Consider the following 21,360-nt stretch of genomic DNA (forward strand, 5'->3'; position numbering starts at 1 on the left):
TTGCGTGAGATAAATGGTCAACAAAATAATTCCTTGAAGTAATAAACAAAATTCGTCTGTTGTCTGAGAAAAAAGCGATCAATTTACAAGTCTCCGATTTGAAGCTCAGCTTTTGTGTAAAGAGGCAACAGTTGTCTGAAGCAGCAACAAACATATCCGAGCAATCAAGTCCAATATACATTTTCAAAATCATGACAGCCTACTCACAAACAGGGAGGGGGAGAAGAAAAACACAAAAGGGAAAAAAGAGGGCCTTATGCGTACCAAAAAGACATAACCGAGAACTACCTTGGCCACAATTCCTATCATGATAGCCTCCAGTTGTTTAAATCAAACTATCAACACTATGACTGCATAACTTTATTCTGTTTAACACAAGCGGGTGCTTTGAAGGACTGGCACTTCCACATTGATGATGTCCTCTCCACCGGAGGCATCAAACTGTTACTTGAAGGCCCCATTGAGAACAAGGGCTGATTGTCTACACCACTTCTGACAGCATTACCCTGAGGTTTCAGCTCCTCTTTTGGACTAGTTTGATCCTTGAAGCTACAAATGCTCAGGGGCAATTTCTTCTGCTTAATTCTTCCCCTCTTTCTACTAATGCTATCCAAGACTTTACCATCATCCAACTTCAGCCGTTCATTTTTACTGAGGCGTGATCCATCTCCATTGTCCAACTTTAGCTGATCGCAGTTGTCATGCTTGGAAGTGTTCAAATCTACCATAATCATGCCTATCTTCCTTACAGGACTTTCAGTGTCTAATTCTACTACACCATTACCAATGCTTCTTGCTGCGGACAGTCTATCTCTATCCCCTTCGCCAACTGGAGCTTCATTAGTAATGCTAGTTCTCCCAGAAGAAGCAGAACTTTTCAGCTTTTTATGCTTGTGACTCTTCGATTCAGAACCTGGTGAGTTCTTCAAAATTCTTGGAGAGCTGTTGATGACCCGATGCAAATTGTGAGCCAATTCTTCATCTGTTCCTCGACTGCTTTTATTTTTATTGTACAATGCTTCAACAGTGACATGCTTCTTCATCTTGTTCTTTTTCAGAAGTTTTTCTTTATTACCTGTCTCATCTGAAAGAATGGCAACCAGATCCAATGCACTTTTAGCAGCAACCACTGCCCTTGCTGCTTTTGCAGCCTTCTCTTCAGCATTGGCTCTTGCAACCTCTGCAGCCTTCGCAGATTTAATAGCAGCGATTCTAGAGATTTCAACAATCTCCTCATTCGAGAGACTTGGATCACGCAAATGGGACCTCAGTGCATTATTGGAACGGAGATCATGTTCGCTCCCACCACTACTAGGAGTTGATGGTGTGGCTGTGGGGGAATTAACATCAGAATTCTGCCTCTTCATTCCAGCTAGAAGCCGCTTTCGAGGTGGCAGATGTGCATCCGCATCCAAGTGATTAACATTGCATGTGTTAGGTTCCATATTCTTATGCATTCACATGCAAATAAATTCGTTGGAGACCGTCACAATTCAAGCAAGAAGGAACGTTTTAACCTTAAGCGTACAGTTCCCAGCTACAAGCACCCTGTCTTCATATAAATCCAAGATTGTCAAACATCAGACTGGACTCCACTAGAAACCAAACATAAAATTAACCGTCAAACAAATCGAACACCATAATTACAATTGAAGAAAATAAATCACCCTATAAAAGATTAGGCAGAGGATTGAGGAAAAATCAAACCGACTCAACTGATACCTTCCCAATTAGAGCTATAAATCAGCATTCACCCAAAAGTCGTGTAAATCAGATTGAGCTGAATTCTACAATCAAACACTCTTGCTACTTTAGTTTGAAGCATAAACCGTGACCAGAGTCGGAAGATTATCTTAGAGCAGCTGAAACTAGGTTTTTTTAGAGAATGCGCATGTTTGGTAGAATAACAGCAAGAAAATGAGTACACGAAGAAACCCTAATATTCTTCTGAAACAACAGATCTGCATAATATAATTAGCGCCAAGTCATAAATATGTCCGGTGATGATGATGAAGATGGTGGCGATGATGATGACGGTAGCAAAGACAATGAATAAACTAACTATATTAAATTATCAAAAATTTAAACAGCACAAATCGATTCCTTTTACCTGCATATGAAATAAATCAAAAATCTCCCGACAAGAATTTCAACTCCAGATTATTATCCATTCTCATCTGATGCTTTAACTCTCGCAAAAATCTCGCTACGAAATCCTCGCGAAAAAAATCAGTTTGATCCTTGGATTCATTCAAACCTCCTTAACTCCACTTCGCATCGATCTCAGCCAAAAATCACGACGCATGTACAAACCGCAGGAATGCAACGCCGCGTGATTGGATCAATGAACAAAGAATTACCGGACAAGGATCACGGAACTGAGAAAATCCATGCGATGATTTCTACGATGAGAAATTTCGGATTTGATGAATTTCAATACATATTCTCTTGTTTTTGTGAAGGATTTGTTATGAATTTGTCGAGTTTATTTGTGAGAAAAATAGGATGGGGCTTTGCAGGAGTGATTTCACCACGTATTTGTGATGGACTGTCGGACGAATTTACCCTCATTGATTTGTGAAAAGACGGAGTTGCCCTGAACATCGACATCGTCATATTTATCGCTACTATTTCTGCAGCACCAATAAATAAGTATGAATAAAACTTACTACAATACAATTTGTTAGACTTTATTATGCGAAATAATGTGGACCATGTTAAATGCGACATATCCTTTATCTACTAATTGACCTAATTCCACTTTGAAGACCAAATATCTTAGTTCAGGGCATGTTTAACATTATCTCCCTAAAAATTAAATATTATTCTTAATTAATTAAATTAAATTTGATATATTTTCAACCACGTTTTTTTAGTGTAATAACAACATTTGGACATGGAAAAGAACTCGGTTTTACCACAAGCCTAATTGGGTGGAGTTTTCATTTAATTTCTCGATTCTCATCATTAATTATTATCTATAATTCACCTAACATATGAGTTGAATATGCAAAAGGTATTAAATCAAATCCTTGAATTCAGCTGAAACATACTTCACCAAATATGATGTTAATGCTTGTTTTGTGACTCTTGCCCTCGAGTTACATTTTAACCATCTCATTAATGATGTTTCTTTTAAACTTAATTAGTCCATGACTGGGATGCTATCATGAGATTAGGAGATTAGGGTTCAATTTTTATTCTACTTACCAATCAAAATCTGCAAGAAGAATCAAATATCTTAATTTAATCACAAATAAACACTAATAAATTAACAAACTTGATACCAATTTGACTTATAAAACGGTCTTACATGATTTTGTGGAAAATGAGATGACATTTGTATACCAATTAACAAATATCTTAATTTAATCTAGCTGTATCTAAACTATATTGAATATATGAAATTCAAAATTGACGAATTGACTAAGATGGGAATGAGGGAGATTCTTGAGAATAGTATCTAGATGAACAGAAGCTTCATAAAAGTATTCCCTAAACAGGGTGTATAAATGTAAAGAGAGATGAGATGGAACATTCCACAAAAGTATCATTACTGGAGCTTAGTAAGATTTTGCAAAAATAGCAACTTCGTCTGCTGGATTGCCCGTCATCAAGCATTTCTTTGCCCCCTCCGGCTGTTCAACATCGAATGGTTGCCCCTGTTTCTTCTTTCACCTTCAGCTCCTCATTGTCACTGTATAATATAAATTAATAGAGTGTAACTTGCCTTTCAGGTCTATACAAACGAAAAGATATCTTTATATTTGAGAATCGGATAAGTACCTGGCTGACCAAGGGCCCCTTGCCCATTTGCCTTGAGCAATTGCCTCTTTAAGCTCACTGTAGGAGCTCACATCAACAATGTTGCTACAAAAAATGTTTTGTCAGAATTTTTCTAGCACCAGAAACTAAACCATGAAATAAGTATTACAGAAGACGGGGAATTCAATATCCTCAAATACATAGACCAAATTTCAATTTTCCCTAAAGAATCTAATTGATATCACTCAAAATTGAACAATCAAGGGGAAAGAAAAAAGCTGCTGTTGCACCATCAGGAACCAACTACACATTTTACTTTCAGCATGTGAGATTGTCAAGGTAGAGTAGAACTATATCATTTTTTTCTGCCATTCCCAGACAGAAATGTGCAGAGGACAATCTACTTTGTGGCCAATAAAATAAAAAATATACTCCCCCAGTTCCAAGTTAGTTGGGGCATTTCTTTTGGGCACGTGATTTAAGAAATTGACGTGTTAAAGGTTAAAGTGGAGAGTATATAGTAAGAGATGTAATAAAGTAAGAGAGATGAAGAGAGAGTAAAGTATGCGAGAGAATAAAGTTTTGCCAAAAAAATAAAATGACTCAACTACCTTGGGACAACCCAAAAAGGAATACGACTCAACTGCCTTGTGGCTGTGGAAGTATAAAAGTAAGAGAGAAATGCAAACTCAAGCACGCACATGCAACACATATAATTTTTCGTCATATGTACCAGCTTTATGGCAGACCATACCTATCACGGAATGATTTTGCGCTTTCAAGAAGAGATGACTGAACCTCATCCAACTTCCCTTTCACATAAGCCACCAAAGTTGGCGATTCCATTGATATACCAAAAACTTTCCCTTGTTTCCCAGGAATATCTCTTCTACAAACAACCACACTTCTGTTTGAAACATCTCGAGGCCCAATTTCAATCCTCAATGGGACACCCTAGATAAGAGTAAGAGATGTTAAACAAACCATATCCTGCCATATAAAAGTGTTGTCAAGAATACCAATATGGTCCAATCCCATATAAATTCAAACCTTAAAAATGTGCAAAACTTTAACAATCGAACAGGTAATACTTGCACTCCTATTCAAACGTTAAATGCTACCTTAAACAGCCAGAAAAAATCCTAGAGAAATTTGCCAAATTATGAGTCTTTGATGACAGCCATGACACAAACTGGTGACAAGTATTTACCTTCATTTCCCAGAAGTTAAATTTCCAACCAGGTGTTCTCTGCTCTGCATCATCACATTTAACCCTGATTCCTGCAGCTTGAAGAGTTTCCTTCACAGATGAGGCAGCATCCAGAACTCCAGCCTTATCGTCTGCCTTCTTCCATATTGGAACTACTATGACCTGACAAAGTCCACTGGTTAAAAAATATAATTTGCTCTAACTATAAGCATGTGAAAAGATACAAGGTCGTCGGCCTTATAAATCTTACAGTAACCCAGGATCTCTTAAGAATTACTTAATTCAAAGTAACATTAATATAAAAGATAGTACACCTGTTACATTACCTGGATGCGAGGAAAGAATCACTTTAGCCATGTAGTATAGCGATTGGTTTTCTTTAATCGAGCAAATTTTAGTTTTTAATTTTTTGAACATATTGTTTCATAATTAACTCAAGCACCCAAAGCGTAAAGAGGAAAATGAATTAGTGAATAAATTTAAACAACAAGAATCATCACAGAAGCTAGCAATTGTGCTATTGAAAGTACCTGTATTGGGGCTAGGTTTGGGGGAAGCATCAACCCTGCATCATCGCCATGTGTCATGATAATACCACCAATAAACCTGGTGCTAATTGCCCATGATGTTTGCCACACATGCTGCCTTTCTCCATTTTCATCCATGAACTGAGAAGGCACTCATTCTATCAGACATTAAAATTATCAACATATTGCATGTGCAGGGAAGAAAATGTATTCAATTTTGATGATCAGCTGTATTATCTGCAGTCCTCATGCATGCATCGATTTTGTCAAAACTTTTTAAGATTTGAAAAGAAGCAATATAAAACATGCTGGAATGTTAAAAGTAAGTACTACCATAATACATGCAAAACATTCATGTTCACCGTAAAATACTATTGGCAAGACCCCATCACTGACAGATGTGTGCCTCTCGACCAAAATAATGAAAACATTAAAAGAGCATTGAGAGGAGCTCCGCGGAAAGGGTTTTATAAGCAGCTAACAACCTGTGTTCCAAATGCACGTGAAAAATTCTGCCCAAGGTTGTGGCTAGTTCCAGCTTGCAAAGCTTTTCGATCACCCATCATTGCTTCAATGGTATAAGTCTTTGAAGCACCGGCAAAGGTCTCCACCTTCGATTTACGGCCCACAACAACAGGTATTGCAGCTTGTTCATAGGCAAATTTTGTGTACACATCAATCATCTGTAATGCCTGCAGCTCCTCAGCATAAATTTCATTAGCTAAAAAATAAGACCATCTATCAAATTATATTTAACAAAGAGGAAATTAACCTCCTTTTCTGCCTCCTCTGGACTGGCATGAGCCGTGTGACCTTCCTGCCAGAGAAATTCCAGAGTTCTCACAAATGGTTTGGTGCGCATTTCCCATCTTGTCACATTTGCCCACTGAAAGAAACTAAGCAGTTAAATAAGAGTACAGTATGCTCCTCCAACCTGTAAAAGAAACAAGTGCAGAATTACCTGATTGATCATTAATGGAAGATCACGGTAACTATGAATCCACTGAGTGAACATGTGGTTGACAATTGTTTCACTTGTGGGTCAAACCTGCCAGAACCTCAAGAGGTACAAAAATCAATACGAACACAGGTGATGCCCTTAAAATAAATCAGCAGTCATATGGATCAGTTTTCAGTAAAATAATAGCTGAGGAACATGATGGTTCCTTAGAAAGAACTTTAATAAGAATATTAAAATGTGATAGCCACTAATATCTACCACAAGCTTTTCTTCAAGCTCCTTTCCACCTCCAACTGTCACAAGAGCTAATTCTGGACTAAAACCTTCAACATGGCTAGCTTCTTTCTCAATGAATGAGTATGGGATAAACTGCAATCATAATGACCTGCAAGTTAAGTCGGATTTTCATGCCAGGGAAAAAACATGCATCAAAGTCCTAATTCGAAATGTCTAGTGACAGTGGCCTAGCAATGGACGTGGCAGAATTTACAATGTGCCCACTGAATTGAGACACAGCCACACAAAGTACTTAACTCTTTGCCACAATTTCTCAATGCATTCAAACAAAAATAAAAAAAGCGTTCCCCAATCATTGGGACAACTCACAAGTTTATCAATACAGGAATGTAAATTGATTTCATTCCAACACACCACCACTGCAGCCGCCATGACCGGGAAGTTGAAATAGAACTAATCATATGAATATTGACTGCTCCGATGCGATTGATGGAAGAAACTCACCTGGGGGAAATACATATTACTATGGCCGGTCTCCTTAAACTTCACATTCAAATAATCCTGCATCAATTAAGATACAAATTAGCATAAAACTTTGAAACCTAACTGAATAGGGACCCGAAGCAACGTAATAAACCTGAATTGCTTCCCAAATGGCGTAGCCGTAGGGACGAATAACCATGGTGCCGCGAACAAGGCCGTAGTCAGCTAACTCGGCGTTCGCAATTATGTCCAAGTACCAGGCATTGAAGTCCTGCGATCGAGGAGTGATAATTCGATCCTTTTCTGGCTGGAGTCTTGGTTTCTGCGAGGTAAGTTCGAGTTCAGGGTGAGTTGCGGCGACCTCCTTCTCGACGGTGCCACTTTGTACAGAAAATTTTGCGGCTGAGACGGAGCGGAATGGGAGACAAAGCTGGCGGTAGAAGTGACAGCGTGGAGCTACCGCCGCTGCGGCGGAGGAAAGAGAAGTGAGGGAGGGGAGTCTGAGAGCCCCCATTCCGTGGTGGTGTTGTGTTGCAGACTGAAGAGAGTGAGTCAGATTAACTGGTTACTGCATTTTGAGATGAGATTTATAAATCGCTACAGCGTTTTTCTTTATGTTGGTTCTGGTAATTGCAGAAAGCATAGAATTGGAAGTTTTGGAGCTGCAAATTGCATTATCTGGTTTTTAATAATAAAAGGATATTTGTCTTCATATTTTTAGTATTCTCTCCTATATTTTTTCTTAATACATGAATTTTGGCTTTTTAAAAAATTTTTCTCTTTAATATCATTTTTTCTAATTAAAGTTGGCGTGTACTTGTACGTTGAAAGTGTCAATGTACAAATTCAACAGATCATTATAATACTAGTATTGTTTTTAATAAAATAATTTGCCTGTAAATGGTAAACACGCCATTTTTTTAATAAGGTAAAGTTGGCGGTGTTTTGCTATGTTGGTTTAAGTTAGAATAATAGTACTAGTAGCCAAGAAATCATAATAGATTGGGCAAAAATATATAGAATAATTTTGAATTTTTATTAAGTGAGTATTATTAGATATATAATTATAGGATTGGAAGAATGAGGTTAGAGGGGGCACATTCGCTAGCAACTAGATTTTTGTTGAACATATTTCTTGCAAAATGCTAGCTGAAAAGCTAGTTCATAATAACAACTACTATGTACAACAGTACTAACTACAACAAGAAGCAGCAAAACAAAGGCATACAAAGGTAATCCATTCAGCAGCAATCAATCTACAAGTAAGCTTTAGCATGATAAACCAGATTATCAGAAGCCGCTATACTTGAGCTTAGGCGTCTCGATCATCATCAGATCAGTCAAATAGTCATCCTCCCCATACATCGTATACGGAGCCTTCGGTGACTGAGGAGATCGACAAGCAGGCGATAAGCAGCTAGGGAGCTCAAGCAGCTCTTCCATTGTAGGATGTTTCACACAACCCTCCAGCTGAAAATTTTAGTAGATGTTTACTTGTCAAAAGATCTGTTTTCTATGTTCCAAATCGATTGAGCAGATGATGAAATTCCAAAGAAAAAAGCTACCTTCTTGGATGACAATGGAAACGCCTTCCTAGCTGATGGCAGTGCAGCGATATCTGCAACCAAATTGCAGAAACTAATTCAAAACCAGAAACAATAATAGGATCAAGTTGATCAATCATTCATTCTTCAATCCTAAATTTCTGTAAGTACCATTAGCCAGTCCTACTGTCTTCAAGAAGTAGTCCTTTTCAACAGTAATCATCTGAGCTTTAATGCACTCCTGATGATTGTGTAGAAAACCCTCTTCCGCTTCTTCTGCAACAGCATTCAATTTCCTCCCCAAACTTGGGATCTGCTTTGGACGTGCCTTAACCGAGTTTGTGAGGTCACTGAGTGCTTTCCTACCAGCAACTCTACCTTTCTCAGCTGCCTTGGATGACTTACCTTTCACAGTTGAAGGATCTTTGTCAATAGAGATGACATTTATGGAGCTATCTTTCTTCTTGGAGTGAAACGAAGAAGGGTTTCTTGAGTTCGATATGTCGTTAAGTGCTCTCCTTCCTCCAAGACCTCCTCTCTTATCTGCTTTGGTTACATCAGTCTTTCCCACAGGAGTAGTGCCTGAGCAAAATTCAGCGCATGAGCAAGCATCTATCACAGATCGATTAAAATAAATCTTCTAAGAAATAGTGCTGTTTATGAAAGAGTTACCATTGTAGAGAAAGTTTAGGTTCTGATCTTGGATCAGGCGATGAGCTGGGGTTGCCATGAGTGATTGTTTTCAGTTAAGAGTGCGATCAAAGTCAGAATCTGCTAAACAAAAAACAAAGAACTAGAATCATTTCGCTATGTTGACTGGCCATATGGAATCAGCCAAAAAATAAAGGCCACGAGATTGAGCAGCAGCATGGCTATTATCTTCATTCTAAGCAAATTTAAGAGAGAAATTTGACGTTAGATGATTTCTCTGCAGTTGGATGGCATACCTATCTGTATATCAACACTTACATAACGATCTAGAAACACGTAGCTGATCAAAAACCAAATAATCTACAGAGAGATGTGAACTGTTTCTGTCTACATGAACCCTTGATTGGCTTGTGTTACAAACCTTCATTAATCCCTAGAACTTTCTTGGCATGGACACTTCTTTCTACTACATATATTCTAACTTCTCTTCTTGCCATTATCAGGGTCAAAACTTTTTAATTCATCTACCTCCCTATGTAAAAACTTCCCAAATACTATACATCTGCCATTGCATTTTAAATTCCAATTTCTCAATCCACCTTCATTTCATTATTTTATAATCAACCGTCGAATGTGACTGCATAAAAAAGGAAGATCGACGGTTACATAGATATTATTCCAAGCACAGTTTCGGCACCTTCTGTGTACTCGATCAAAACAAATCCACACACATTCAAATATCAAGAGAATCAATTCCGATTCATTAAAAGCTTTAGAACACAGCAATTTACATACGAATAGTAAACACGCCTATACAAGATTTGGCACACAATCAGATTAAATCATCCATAATCACAGCGAAAACAGGATCTAAGAAAGATTACTCACGGTAACTTGTTTTCTATTACTCTTGGATGGAATCAGGAAACAGATTTCTGTTGCGCTTGTTTTATTTTCTTTGATTTCTCAACGGCAAGAAAAAATCTGGGCTCTTTGATTTGGGGGCTCTATTAAAAAGGCGGTAGAGTTGCAACGGTCAAATTTCGAGCTTCTAAAGGAAACTCGCCCATGCTTATAGGTGTGATTTACAAAATTGCCACTCATAATTAAATCTGGGCTTTGTTTGGAAATAAGTCAAGTGGACCTAAAGCCTTGGCCCAATTTTGTTATGATAGAAGGCCCGATTGGAAGGCGAATTTTTATTTTTCATTATCATCTTACGTTTTGTAACGATAAAAGCCATAAGATTTTTTAATTTGTACTTCATCCCACAAGAGTAGGCTTTTTTAATTAGGCATGAGTTTTAATGCACAATTTATAAAGTAAGAGAGAGATTAAAAAAAGTAATTAAAGTATTATTAGTGGAGAATGAGTCTCACATCAATGGAGAAAAAAGAATTTCTAAATTTAAAAATTGCATATTCTTGTTAGATGGACTAAAAAGAAAAAAGTTCTTGAGTGACGGAGGGAGTAGTATAGATTTAGAAACTTTTTAACATTTTGGTCTGTTTCCTAAAAATAGAAACTCTTTACATTTGGTCTGGTTCCTAAAAATAGAAACTTTTAATTTTGTAAAACTTCTTTTTCTCTATAAGATGAGACTAAATTCCATTAACACATACTATTTTCTTTCTATATCTCTCTTATTTTACCAGTTTTGTATTAAAATTCGTGTCTTTTTGAAAGTTTCTATTTTTATGAAATGGATGCAGTATAATTTTAAAGCGTTTCCACCAAACCTTTTTTTAATTTTTTTTTTAATAAAATCGACCAGTTGTGTGGGCTACCTCAATGTTCCACCACAAAATAGCAAATTGAATCAATTTAATTGATTCAGCCACATCTAAAATTCCAAGTTCATTTTCAGTCACGAAAATTCAATATTGAGAGTTGGTTGGCCAAACCTCATTCAACTATACAAGTACTATAAATTTGCTACGCGTGAGGAACTAATGCATTCACCGAATTTCGGTTACTCTATTTGCTTTTACGTCCATTTCAAGAATCAATAATATATTTACCCATATTAGATATACGTACCAATTATCAATAAATGATACATACGTCATGCATATTTACTATTACATGTCAATCAGACCAAAATTAGATACATTGATTTATTTTTCTTTTAATTTTGACCTAACACATTCTTCAACTTTCTATGCATTAATTTTAAGAAGTGGGAATTTCTTTTAGATATAAGCTGATGAATTAGGTATCATCATTTTCATAGGTAGTATCGATAAATATAAACTTAATTAGAAATTCTATTGTTGCTCTATACATTGGGATTTAGACTATCACTGTAAATAATTTTGTTAGTGTTGTTGAGTTTGAATCTCATAGGCAATGGCTGATCCAGAAAGCGATTATCATGGGGTCGAACTTATTACTAATAAATATTACCTTCATCTATCATCATTTATTATGTGTCTCAGTTTTTCATTTTGGAACGTTCCATATTAACTATACTATACTTTTTAATAATAAACCCCATATTCTTTTTTTATTAGCCCAAGGATATCCATTAGTGGACATGATAACTATTTTTCATGCTGATTTGTAGCCACCTTAAAGGATGGGACAATTGGCTATAAATTATATTATACTGACTAACTTCACTCGTATTTTATTTTAAAACTAATATATAATGGGAGGACTCAACATTCCACTAACATTTTCTACTCACTTTCTTCTATAGTTCTTATAATTTGTGCAGGTCAAAGTGAAACATATACTTCCTCCGTTGATGAAATATTGTCCACATTTGACTCGTCCCGGGTTTAAAGAAATGTAAAGGAAAGTGAATGGAAAAAACTAATAGAATGTGGATTCCACATAGTTTTATAATAAAATGTGATTGTAATGAGTTAATGGAAAGTAGATTTTATTTACCTAAAAGGAAAAAAATAAAGTAGACAATATTTCGCGGACGGATCTAAATAACAAAGATAGACAATATTTTACATACGGAGGGAATATTAAAGGACAATGAAAGTATAATATTAAAATATATGTATGGTAATTATTCATCTCGATTGAATATTATTAGGATTTGGAAACGAAATTTTAGATAGAATACTGGTTGACAGATTGCTAATGCCATTTACATTTTGTATTGGCTCATTTTAAAAAATTGGGCTCATTAGAGAATAAATTAATGGACTAACTGTATATCCATTTATTAAAAATACCTATAATCCCAATTCCCAATTCGCATCGTCTTCTTCAATCTTCCCAGCCTTCATTCTGCAACTCAGGTCCTCATCTTCCTCCAATCTTCCTGCCCAATCGTCTTCTAAAAATGGTCGTGGGGTCAGAGCGTCTGAACTTTGGGGTCGGAGAGACCTAGAAAGACCGAATCTACCAGTTTACCTAGCCGGCGACCCCACCTAGATCCGCCTCTGCTCGTAGGAATTTTTTAATTGTGGGAAAACTCAAAAGCATTTATAAGAGAGTAGAGAATTAAGTTAATCGGGGAAGAAAAAATAGAGAATTTTCAATAATAATAATACTTCATCCGTTTCAATTAAGTTGAACCGTATTTCTTTTTGGGATATCACAATTAAGTTGAGTCATTTCCTTTTAAAAAAAATAAAACATCCAATCACTCTACCTACTTTACTTTCTCTTTTTCTTTTCTTACAATTTATTCATCTCTCCTACTTTTTCAACATAATTTCTTAATTTCCGTGTCTAATAGTTTTGATTCAACTTATTTAAGACAGATGAAGTAAGAGCATCTCCAGTGGGCGGATGTCCCACTCGAACATCCACTAGGACTTCCCAAAAAACACCTCCTGCCACGTCACTAGGACTTCCCATCCCACTGCCACGTCACTAGGACATCCCATTCACAATCCGCCCTTCCCATCGCCCTTCCCACTAGGACTTCCCACAATAAAAAAAATCATAAATTCACAAATATACGTAACGGAATTATAATTTTGACACGTAATACGGGAAAACTGCAAATGCTTCATTAAAAAAATTACATAAAAAAAATTACATAATAAAAAAGAAAAAATTACATAATAAAATTTTTGACTCGGCTCACTCGCCGTCGCCCGTGCCGCCCCCGTCGTCCCCGCCGCTAATCTCGGCGCCATCATCTCCAATGGGTGGCATGCCCAAATCGCGCCGACATCCATCGATGACATCCTTCAACATCCTTTTGTACACAGGATCTGTCGTGCTATGCCACCTATGCATGGTCCGGATCAAGCTAGTCGTTATCTGTACGCGGGCGAGACGGTCGTACTCTTCTGGGGGAGCAGGGGCCTCCGATTGGACCTCGAACGACCCGCTGCTGCTTCCCCTAGCCTTCCGCTGCGCAGCCTTTTGCCCAATCGGGCGACGACGCCGGCGGGAGTCTGATTGAGGTAGCGGGGACACTTCCTCGGCTTCTGGGAGCTCGTGCGAACCAGCACTGCTGCTGTATTCACCGGAAGCGTGATCTTCGTCCGCTTTTGCCAGCCCGATTCGACACCCCACAAAACTTTTGGGAATCCTTCACCACGAGATAGGACACCCACTGGTCGAAATCTTTGAACTTCACAGATCTGTCGGGGTAGTGCGCCAGGGCACGGTTCTTCACATCCTCCTCGGACATACAGCTGGTTGCCTGGCGGAGATTGTTTTGGTAGAGGCCGGCAAATCGACTAAGCTTAGGCCTCAACAGCTCCCACTGTTTCCGGCATTGTTTGGGAACGCGACTCTTCGCCCCAGCCGGTTTGCGTGTGAGGTAGGCTTCAGCGACGCGATGCCACAATCTGTCAATATGCTGGTTAGCACCCACATAGGGATCCTCAACTATTGAAACCCAAGCCTTCGAAAGCGCGACGTTTTACCACACGCTCCAGACCGTCCGCTTTCCCGTCTCCTCATCATCCTCCTCCTCAGCCACCGTTCGCGAGGAAGAGCCCATGGCTTTCCCCTTGCCCTTGCCCCTGCCCCTTGCCGCTGTCCCCACATCATCGGGAGTCTCCCTGATTGGAGATAGCCCCAACTCCTCAAAAGAGAAAGTTTCCACGCCGGTGAACTGAGTCTCCGGAATAAAACTGGAGGGGGTATCAGTAGACAGCATATCGATAACCGGGCGATAGACACCGTCCGCTAGTGGTTCAGGACCCCTGCCACCCCCTCCACCAGGCATGGTCTGCATCATCCCCGGCATCATCCCACCCATCCCCATCATATTTGGGGTCATGCCCCCCATCCCCATCCCCATCATATTTGGGGTCATGCCCTCCATCACCGCTGCCCTGGGCATCATACCACCCATCCAATTGTACATACCGAAGTAAGGGGACATCATACCACCCATCCCACCCATACCACCCATCCTACCCATTCCACCCATCCCCGACATTGCCTGAACCATTGTCGCATTTCCGCTAGAGTTTCCCTCCAGTTCGACGGGAAACGTCGGAGTCAGCGACTCGCTCGTACCGGGGGAGGTTCTGTCGTTCTCCATTAAGTAGAAATGAAATTTGTAGTAAAAGAAGAGAGAAACTTGTTAACACAAGTGGTGTGAATGAAATGACGGGCAACGAGCCGTATATATAGAGTTTTTTTATAAAAAAAATTAATATCGGACGTCCGACCCACACCACAATGGCGGACGTCCGCCCGCCCGTGGCCCGCACGTCCGAGGACATCCGACGTCCTTACGGGACGTCCGTATCCTACCTTCCACGCCACAATTGGCGGATGTCCGACCAGACGTCCGCCATTGGAGATGCTCTAATAATAATAGTAATCCTTTTGTTGCACACGCGGTTCCAATGTCCGCAATAAATCAAATAAGTTGTAGTAAATTATAAAAAAGACAAAAATATATTTTGAACCAAAATTTCAAGGAAGTGGAGTCGTGTTTAGACAGACGGACCCGGCCCGAATTAAATCAAATCCGACATGAAAACAATATATTGGCAAGGTTTTTAAAGTAATAATAATTCACTTGTTCAATTTTAATGAAAATGAATTTGAAATTTTTAGAAGTAAAAATTAGACGGATCAAAGAAGTTTTGACTATTTTTTTTGGAAATGAACCGAAACCAAATAATAAGATTCAAGAAAAATCATAGAATGAATCATTAGGGTAAAAATGAATTTTACAATAAAAAATGTGGCACTTGGCAATAAGTAGTTAGGCCACCCACAACGGCCACCCGCAACGCGTCAAGCGGGTGGCCAGGAACCCGTCACGCAGGGATGGGAAGGCAGCGCGACACGTTCCGACGCCCCGTCTTGTCCCCAGCCCGTCACCATCTCGTCACGAAATCCGTTCCGCCGGGACGTATCGCGGGACAGATCGCCACGTGGCGCGCTCCCAGGCAATGCGTGACGCCCACTCGCCGGACCGCGAGTGGGTGTCGTCACGCTGACGCAACAATTAATTTTCTTTAAAAAAATCGAATTAAATAAAAAATATAAAAAAGGTGAAATAGTAATTAACGTTTAAAAGAGGCGTTTTCAATTTTTTTATTTTTTATATTTTTTTACTCTATAAATACTCCTAATTCATCCTCATTTCACACACAACTACACATCTATTCTTCCAAATTCATCTTCATTTCCTCTCCAATTTTCATCTAACATCTAATCACAAAATGTCCGGCGACGGAAACTCCGGCGGTGGCGGCTCCGGCGCGTGGGATCTCAACGCGTTCGGCGACTGGGGGAGCATGTACAACACATTGGGTGGTTCCGGTTCGTTGACGCCGGGCACCCAAGGTTCGGGCACGCCCGGGGGTACCAACCACCCAATTTTGATGTTGATGCATACGCCCGTCCCTCCGCCCTCGGTACTCGCAGGGATTATCACAGATTCGGTCGGATTATCCGATTCAACCCACTCCGGAAGAAGGCCGAGGCGGGGGAGGAGGCCGAGGCGGAGGAGGAGGATCTAGGCCGGCATACGTACGGCCCCAAAGAAACGTTGGCGGTGTACAACGCCTGGATCAGCGTCTCGTACGATCCCATCGTCGGGAATCAACAACCCCAGAAGTGCTTCTGGGAAAAGTCACCGAGGCCTACCACGAGATTAAGCCAAAAAAGACCCGCCGCCGTACATATAAGATGCTCCGCGCTCACTTTGACCGAGTCGACAGAGAGGTCAAACGATTCGGCGGCATCTACAAGAATGAAGCTGCTCAGTACCAAAGCGGAGCCACGGGAGCCGACATTCTGAGGTCGGCTTTGCAGGTCTACTACGAAGACACCGGTAAACAATTCAAATATGCCGATGTTTGGGAGGTCATCAGGGACGAGAAAAGGTGGGCCGGCGGTGTGCGGTCCAGCTCGGGCTCGACCTCGAAGCGCACGAAGCACACGGTGAGTGGCCAATACTCGTCTGGTGAGGGCGGTTCGGGCATCAGGCCACAAGAGTTTGCCTCGCAGGAGGAGAAGACCCCGGAAGACGATGTCTGGGGGTCGTCCCGTGGGCGCCGTCGGCCGCAAGGGAGAAATGCGGCGAAGGCGGCTAGAGGGAGGAGGGGCCGAGCCGAATCAAGCCAGGCGGGCTCGGGGGGACCTCGAACTCCCTTATGTCCATGTACATGTCCGCCACAATGGCGGACACTTCCCGCTTTACGCCCACCCAATACGAAGCCTGGCTTAACGGAGTCCTGTTTATGGCGGCACAACTTGGTATCCCGCCTCCAAGTGGCCTCAGGGCACCCCCACTGCCTTCGGAGGATGATTCACAAGCGGAGTAGTTTTTTTTATATAAAATTGTATTTTAAATTATGTCATTTTTATTTTTTTTTAGGATTTTAATTATGTCTTTTTTTTTAATTTTAGGTTGTATTTTTATTTTATGTTGTAATGTTATTTTATTTTTAATGAAGTGTGTTTTTTATTAATTGAATTTGGTGGAAAAAATAAAAAAATGAAATTGAATGAATAATAATTTAAGGGACGGTTAAGAGACGGAGGGTTGCAGGTTCCGTCCTTTAATTAAGGGATGAAATAAAAAAGTACAGTGGGGCCCACAAATAGTATTTTTAGGGAAGGTATATGTTATGAAAACTCGAGGATTCGTCGATCAATACAATCGCGCATGAAACGAAAATGAACACAAGGTTTTACGTGGTTCGATCGTAAGATCTACATCCACGGCCAGAGGCAAAATGATTCACTAAGTATGGGATGAAAAATGGAATTTACAATCTCTCAAGAACTCACTCCAAGAACTTCAAAACCTCTAATCTAATTCTACAACCAAGAATTAATCAAGTGATGAATATGGAGAATCTTTTCTTGAGTGTTGAGGTAGCTAACTGAGCTCATTTGACGCAGCTCCTCACGATTTATATCACTCCCTTTCAGCTTCAACAGCTTCTGATCTTAGTTGACGAAGTTAGTTAAAAAAAACCGTTGTCAACAAACTAGCCGTTGCCTTTGAATTGAGCTGCCGAATATTCTCGGCCCTTCGATCTCCTCCATCACATCAAACGGTCTGTGACGATTCTGAGATTAACACTAACAAACTCCACCTTAATCTCATAATCATACATGAACCAATCCCCTCCGACAAAAAAAACCCCGTACTCAACTACACCAGGAGTCCAACCTACTCCATGCAATACCTGAACTTGATTGCTGGAAGTGGTTTGGTTAACATGTCTGCCGCATTATGCTCGGTCGACACCTTCACAACCTTTACTTCTCCTATTTGTATCTCATCTCTTATGAAATGCATACGCACATCTATGTGCTTACTCCTCTCGTGAAAAACTTGGTGTTTCGCTAGGCACAGTGCACTGCTGCTATCACACTTAATCTCCACAGCGCTTTGTTTTTCTCCAAAATCTTCCAAGATTCCTTTAAGCCACATCGCTTCCTTAACAGCCTCTGTCATTGCAATGTATTCTGCTTCCGTAGTGGACAAAGCAACTACATGTTGCAGACTAGATTTCCAGCTCACAGCCGTGCCATATAGGTTAAACACATATCCAGTTTGTGACCTTCTATTATCCTTATTCGAAGCATAATCAGAATCACAAAAACCCACCAATGCTCCACCTTGATTTATAGTCTCTGCTCTGTACACCATCCCATAATCTGAAGCACCTTTCAAGTACCTGAGCAACGATTTCAATGCTAGCCAATGATCCCTGCCATGATCTGACATAAATCGACTGCAAACACTGATGGAGTGAGCCAAATCTGGCCTTGTGCACAGCATAGTATACATTATGCTGCCTATTATGTTTGCATAAGGTATCTTACTTAACTCCTTTCTCTCTGAGTCATTCTTTGGCCTCTGATCCTTGCTCAGCTTGAAGTGAGCAGCCATTGGTGTGGAAACAGGCTTGAACTCATCAGCCTGAAATTTCTTCAGCACCCTCTGTATGTAATCCTTTTGCATCAATCTGAGCTCTCTCTTGGACCTATCTCTGAAAATATCCATTCCAAGGATCCTCCTTGCATTCCCTAAGTCCTTCATTTCGAACTTAGATTCCAACTCAGCCTTGATTTCCTGAATTACACCCAAATCTGATCCTGCCACAAGCATGTCATCAACATATAAAAGTAGAAAGGCAATTGGCTTACCATTCTTCTCTCTGATGTAAACAGAGCTATCATACTGTGACTTCTTGAATCCAATATCCATCATATGCTCGTCGAATTTTAGGTACCACTGTCTGCTACTTTCCTTCAATCCATAGAGGCTTCTCTTTAGCAAACAAACCTTATCTTCATTTCCAGCCTCAATGAAACCCTCGGGTTGATGCATATATATTGTTTCTTCAAGTTCACCATGTAAGAAAGCCGTTTTAACATCCAACTGGTGTAATTCCCAGTCATACCTTGCAACAAGAGCTAGCAAAATTCTGATTGAACTATGCTTAACCACTGGTGAGAATACATCATTGTAGTCGATCCCTTCTTCTTGAGTAAAGCCTCTAGCAACCAACCTTGCTTTGAATCTTATACTCTCTATCTCTCCAACCTCAATCTTCCTTTTGAAGATCCACTTGCAGCTGATAAGTCTCTGAGTTCCAGGATTTTCTACCAATATCCAAGTAAAATTCTTCAACAAAGACTTTATCTCTTCTTTCATAGCTGCTAGCCATTTGTCCCTCTCTTTACTGGATACGGCCTCAGCATATGTAGATGGTTCAGAATACTCCATAACTTCTGCTACACAGAGAGCAAAGAAGCTCATTTCATAATCACTAAATCTGGCAGGCATTCTGATTTCCCTCCTACCTCTGTCTCTGGCTATCACATGTTGTCCCTGATCCTCTTCATTGAGACCATGCTGATGTGTTCCTGGAGGGCTTGAGCATCCACCTTCATCTTGGTCCACTGATTCTGAATGTGAAGTATCATCATACAAAATTTCTTGATCAGTATAAACTTTCTCAATCAGCTGCTCATCAGGCTTTAACAATGGCATGTGATCCTCATGGAAAACTACATCACGGCTTATGATTATTTTCTTGCTTCCATCCTCAGTGCACCATAATCTGTAGCCTTTTACTCCTTGTTGGTAGCCAACCATAACACACCTCTGAGCCCTTGCATCAAGCTTTCCTTGCCTACAATGAGCATAAGCTCTACAACCAAAAACCTTAAACTGGCTGTAATCTCTGTTTCTACCATACCATCTTGTATCTGGGATATCATTTTTAATAGCTGCCGAATGAGAGTTGTTTATCAAGACAGCTGCAGTGCACACAGCTTCCCCCCAGAATACCTTATCCAAACCAGAAGAGAGTAGCATACATCTGACCCTCTCAATGAGAGTCCTATTCATCCTCTCTGCCACCCCATTTTGTTGGGGGTTCATTGGGGCTGTTCTATGTCTCTGGATCCCATTTGCCTTGCAGAAAGAATCAAAATCATGTGACAAGAACTCCATACCATTATCTGTCCTCAAACACTTGAGAGTGGTAGACCTTTTCAGCCTCATCTCTGTGCACCACTCTTTGAACCTATCAAGAGCCTGTGATTTCTCTTTTAGGATAAACACCCACACTTTCCTTGTGTAGTCATCAATAATCGACATGAAATATCTGCCTCCACCCATGGAAGCAGGCTGAGCTGGGCCCCACAAATCACAATGAGCATAGTCTAGAGCAGATTTTGAGGTGTGCATCCCAGCCTTGTATGGGAGTTTCTTGCTTTTTCCTCTAGCACAGTATTCACACTTCTTGAGTCTCTGATTCTGATTCACTGAGATAACTTCTTTCTTTATCAGTTCCTTCATCCCACCTTCACCAAGATGGCCGAGCCTCCTGTGCCAGAGCTCTACATTATTGTTGGCATCTGCAACATTCACCGATCCAACCATAGTTTCTGCTACGAGATAATAGAGTCTATTTCTTCTTTCAGCAGTCATTAACACTTTCCCATTCATTGAAACAGTCATACATCCCTTTTTAGAGGAAAATTTGAAGCCTCTAGACTCTAGCATGCCAAGTGATATCAAATTTCTTTTGATTTCAGGAATATACCTCACTTGAGTAAGCAACTTCACTGTCCCATCATGAGACTTTAATCTGATATTCCCTATACCCCTTATGTGGCATGCTTGATCATTTCCTAACATCACAGACCCACTTGACTCTACCAGATTCTCAAACCATCCCTTGTTAGAGCATATATGAAAACTACACCCTGAGTCCATGATCCAAGAATTTTCTATCCCATCACTTACCACATTCATAACCTGTGGAGGGCCTGTGTCTTCTGCAAGATCAGCCTGGTTTTGAATAGCCTTCTCTTCGTTTTGCTTCCTTATCCATGAGTAGCAATCCTTTTTGAGATGCCCAGGTTTCTTGCAGTAGTGACAGCTTCGTTTCTCCTGCATAGGGGCACCATTTTGTTTCTGATAGTGAGGCTTCTGACTTGGCGTGAACTTCTTTTTCTTGCCTTTGAACCCCTTTACATTCAGGGCCTGGTTTCCAGCTTCATAACTTGTGCTTGACTTCCCCAGTTCCTTCGACTTAAGGGCACATTGAACCT

The 21,360-nt window shown here is 40.2% G+C and overlaps 2 protein-coding genes and 1 pseudogene across 7 annotated transcripts; all 3 read right to left on the minus strand.

The window, feature by feature from the left end:
• Nucleotides 1–110: 110 nt before the first annotated feature.
• LOC121794674 lies at nt 111–2,559 on the minus strand. Of its 4 annotated transcripts, none has more exons than XM_042192950.1 (2): nt 2,111–2,513; nt 111–1,548 (listed from the first exon to the last, which is right to left on the minus strand). In XM_042192950.1, exon 2 carries the CDS (start codon nt 1,455–1,457, stop codon nt 345–347), a length of 1,113 nt encoding a protein of 370 aa, XP_042048884.1. In that variant the 5' UTR covers nt 1,458–1,548; nt 2,111–2,513; the 3' UTR covers nt 111–344. The 4 variants fall into 4 exon arrangements, 3 of the variants coding, with proteins under 3 accessions (XP_042048884.1, XP_042048883.1, XP_042048885.1); XM_042192949.1 differs by having other exon boundaries at nt 111–1,552; XM_042192951.1 differs by having other exon boundaries at nt 111–1,595.
• A 768-nt stretch (nt 2,560–3,327) lies between these two features.
• LOC121795719 lies at nt 3,328–7,723 on the minus strand (annotated as a pseudogene).
• A 591-nt stretch (nt 7,724–8,314) lies between these two features.
• On the minus strand, nt 8,315–10,368 carry LOC121795720 (protein PATRONUS 2-like). 3 transcript variants are annotated; one of them, XM_042194308.1, is made up of 5 exons: nt 10,267–10,368; nt 9,400–9,498; nt 8,899–9,309; nt 8,749–8,801; nt 8,315–8,653 (listed from the first exon to the last, which is right to left on the minus strand). In XM_042194308.1, the coding sequence occupies exons 2-5, from the start codon at nt 9,455–9,457 to the stop codon at nt 8,474–8,476; spliced, it is 702 nt and encodes a 233-aa protein (XP_042050242.1). In that variant the 5' UTR covers nt 9,458–9,498; nt 10,267–10,368; the 3' UTR covers nt 8,315–8,473. The 3 variants fall into 3 exon arrangements, with proteins under 3 accessions (XP_042050242.1, XP_042050243.1, XP_042050244.1); XM_042194309.1 differs by having other exon boundaries at nt 9,400–9,501; nt 10,267–10,356; XM_042194310.1 differs by having other exon boundaries at nt 9,400–9,520; nt 10,267–10,350.
• Nucleotides 10,369–21,360: the final 10,992 nt, after the last annotated feature.

This window comes from Salvia splendens, chromosome 3 (assembly GCF_004379255.2).
Source record: "Salvia splendens isolate huo1 chromosome 3, SspV2, whole genome shotgun sequence".
NCBI classification, from domain to species: Eukaryota; Viridiplantae; Streptophyta; class Magnoliopsida; order Lamiales; family Lamiaceae; genus Salvia; species Salvia splendens.

Bases quoted from the DNA above. Each gene is read 5' to 3' on its own strand.
- LOC121794674 (XM_042192950.1), bottom strand. From the start codon at position 1,457: ATGCATAAGAATATGGAACCTAACACATGCAATGTTAATCACTTGGAT.
- LOC121795720 (XM_042194308.1), bottom strand. From the start codon at position 9,457: ATGGCAACCCCAGCTCATCGCCTGATCCAAGATCAGAACCTAAACTTT. The intron at 9,310-9,399 runs GTAACTCTTTCA...AATTTTGCTCAG, and splicing joins CCTAAACTTTCTCTACAATG to GCACTACTCCTGTGGGAAAG. The intron at 8,654-8,748 runs GTAGCTTTTTTC...TAAAATTTTCAG, and splicing joins TTCCATTGTCATCCAAGAAG to CTGGAGGGTTGTGTGAAACA.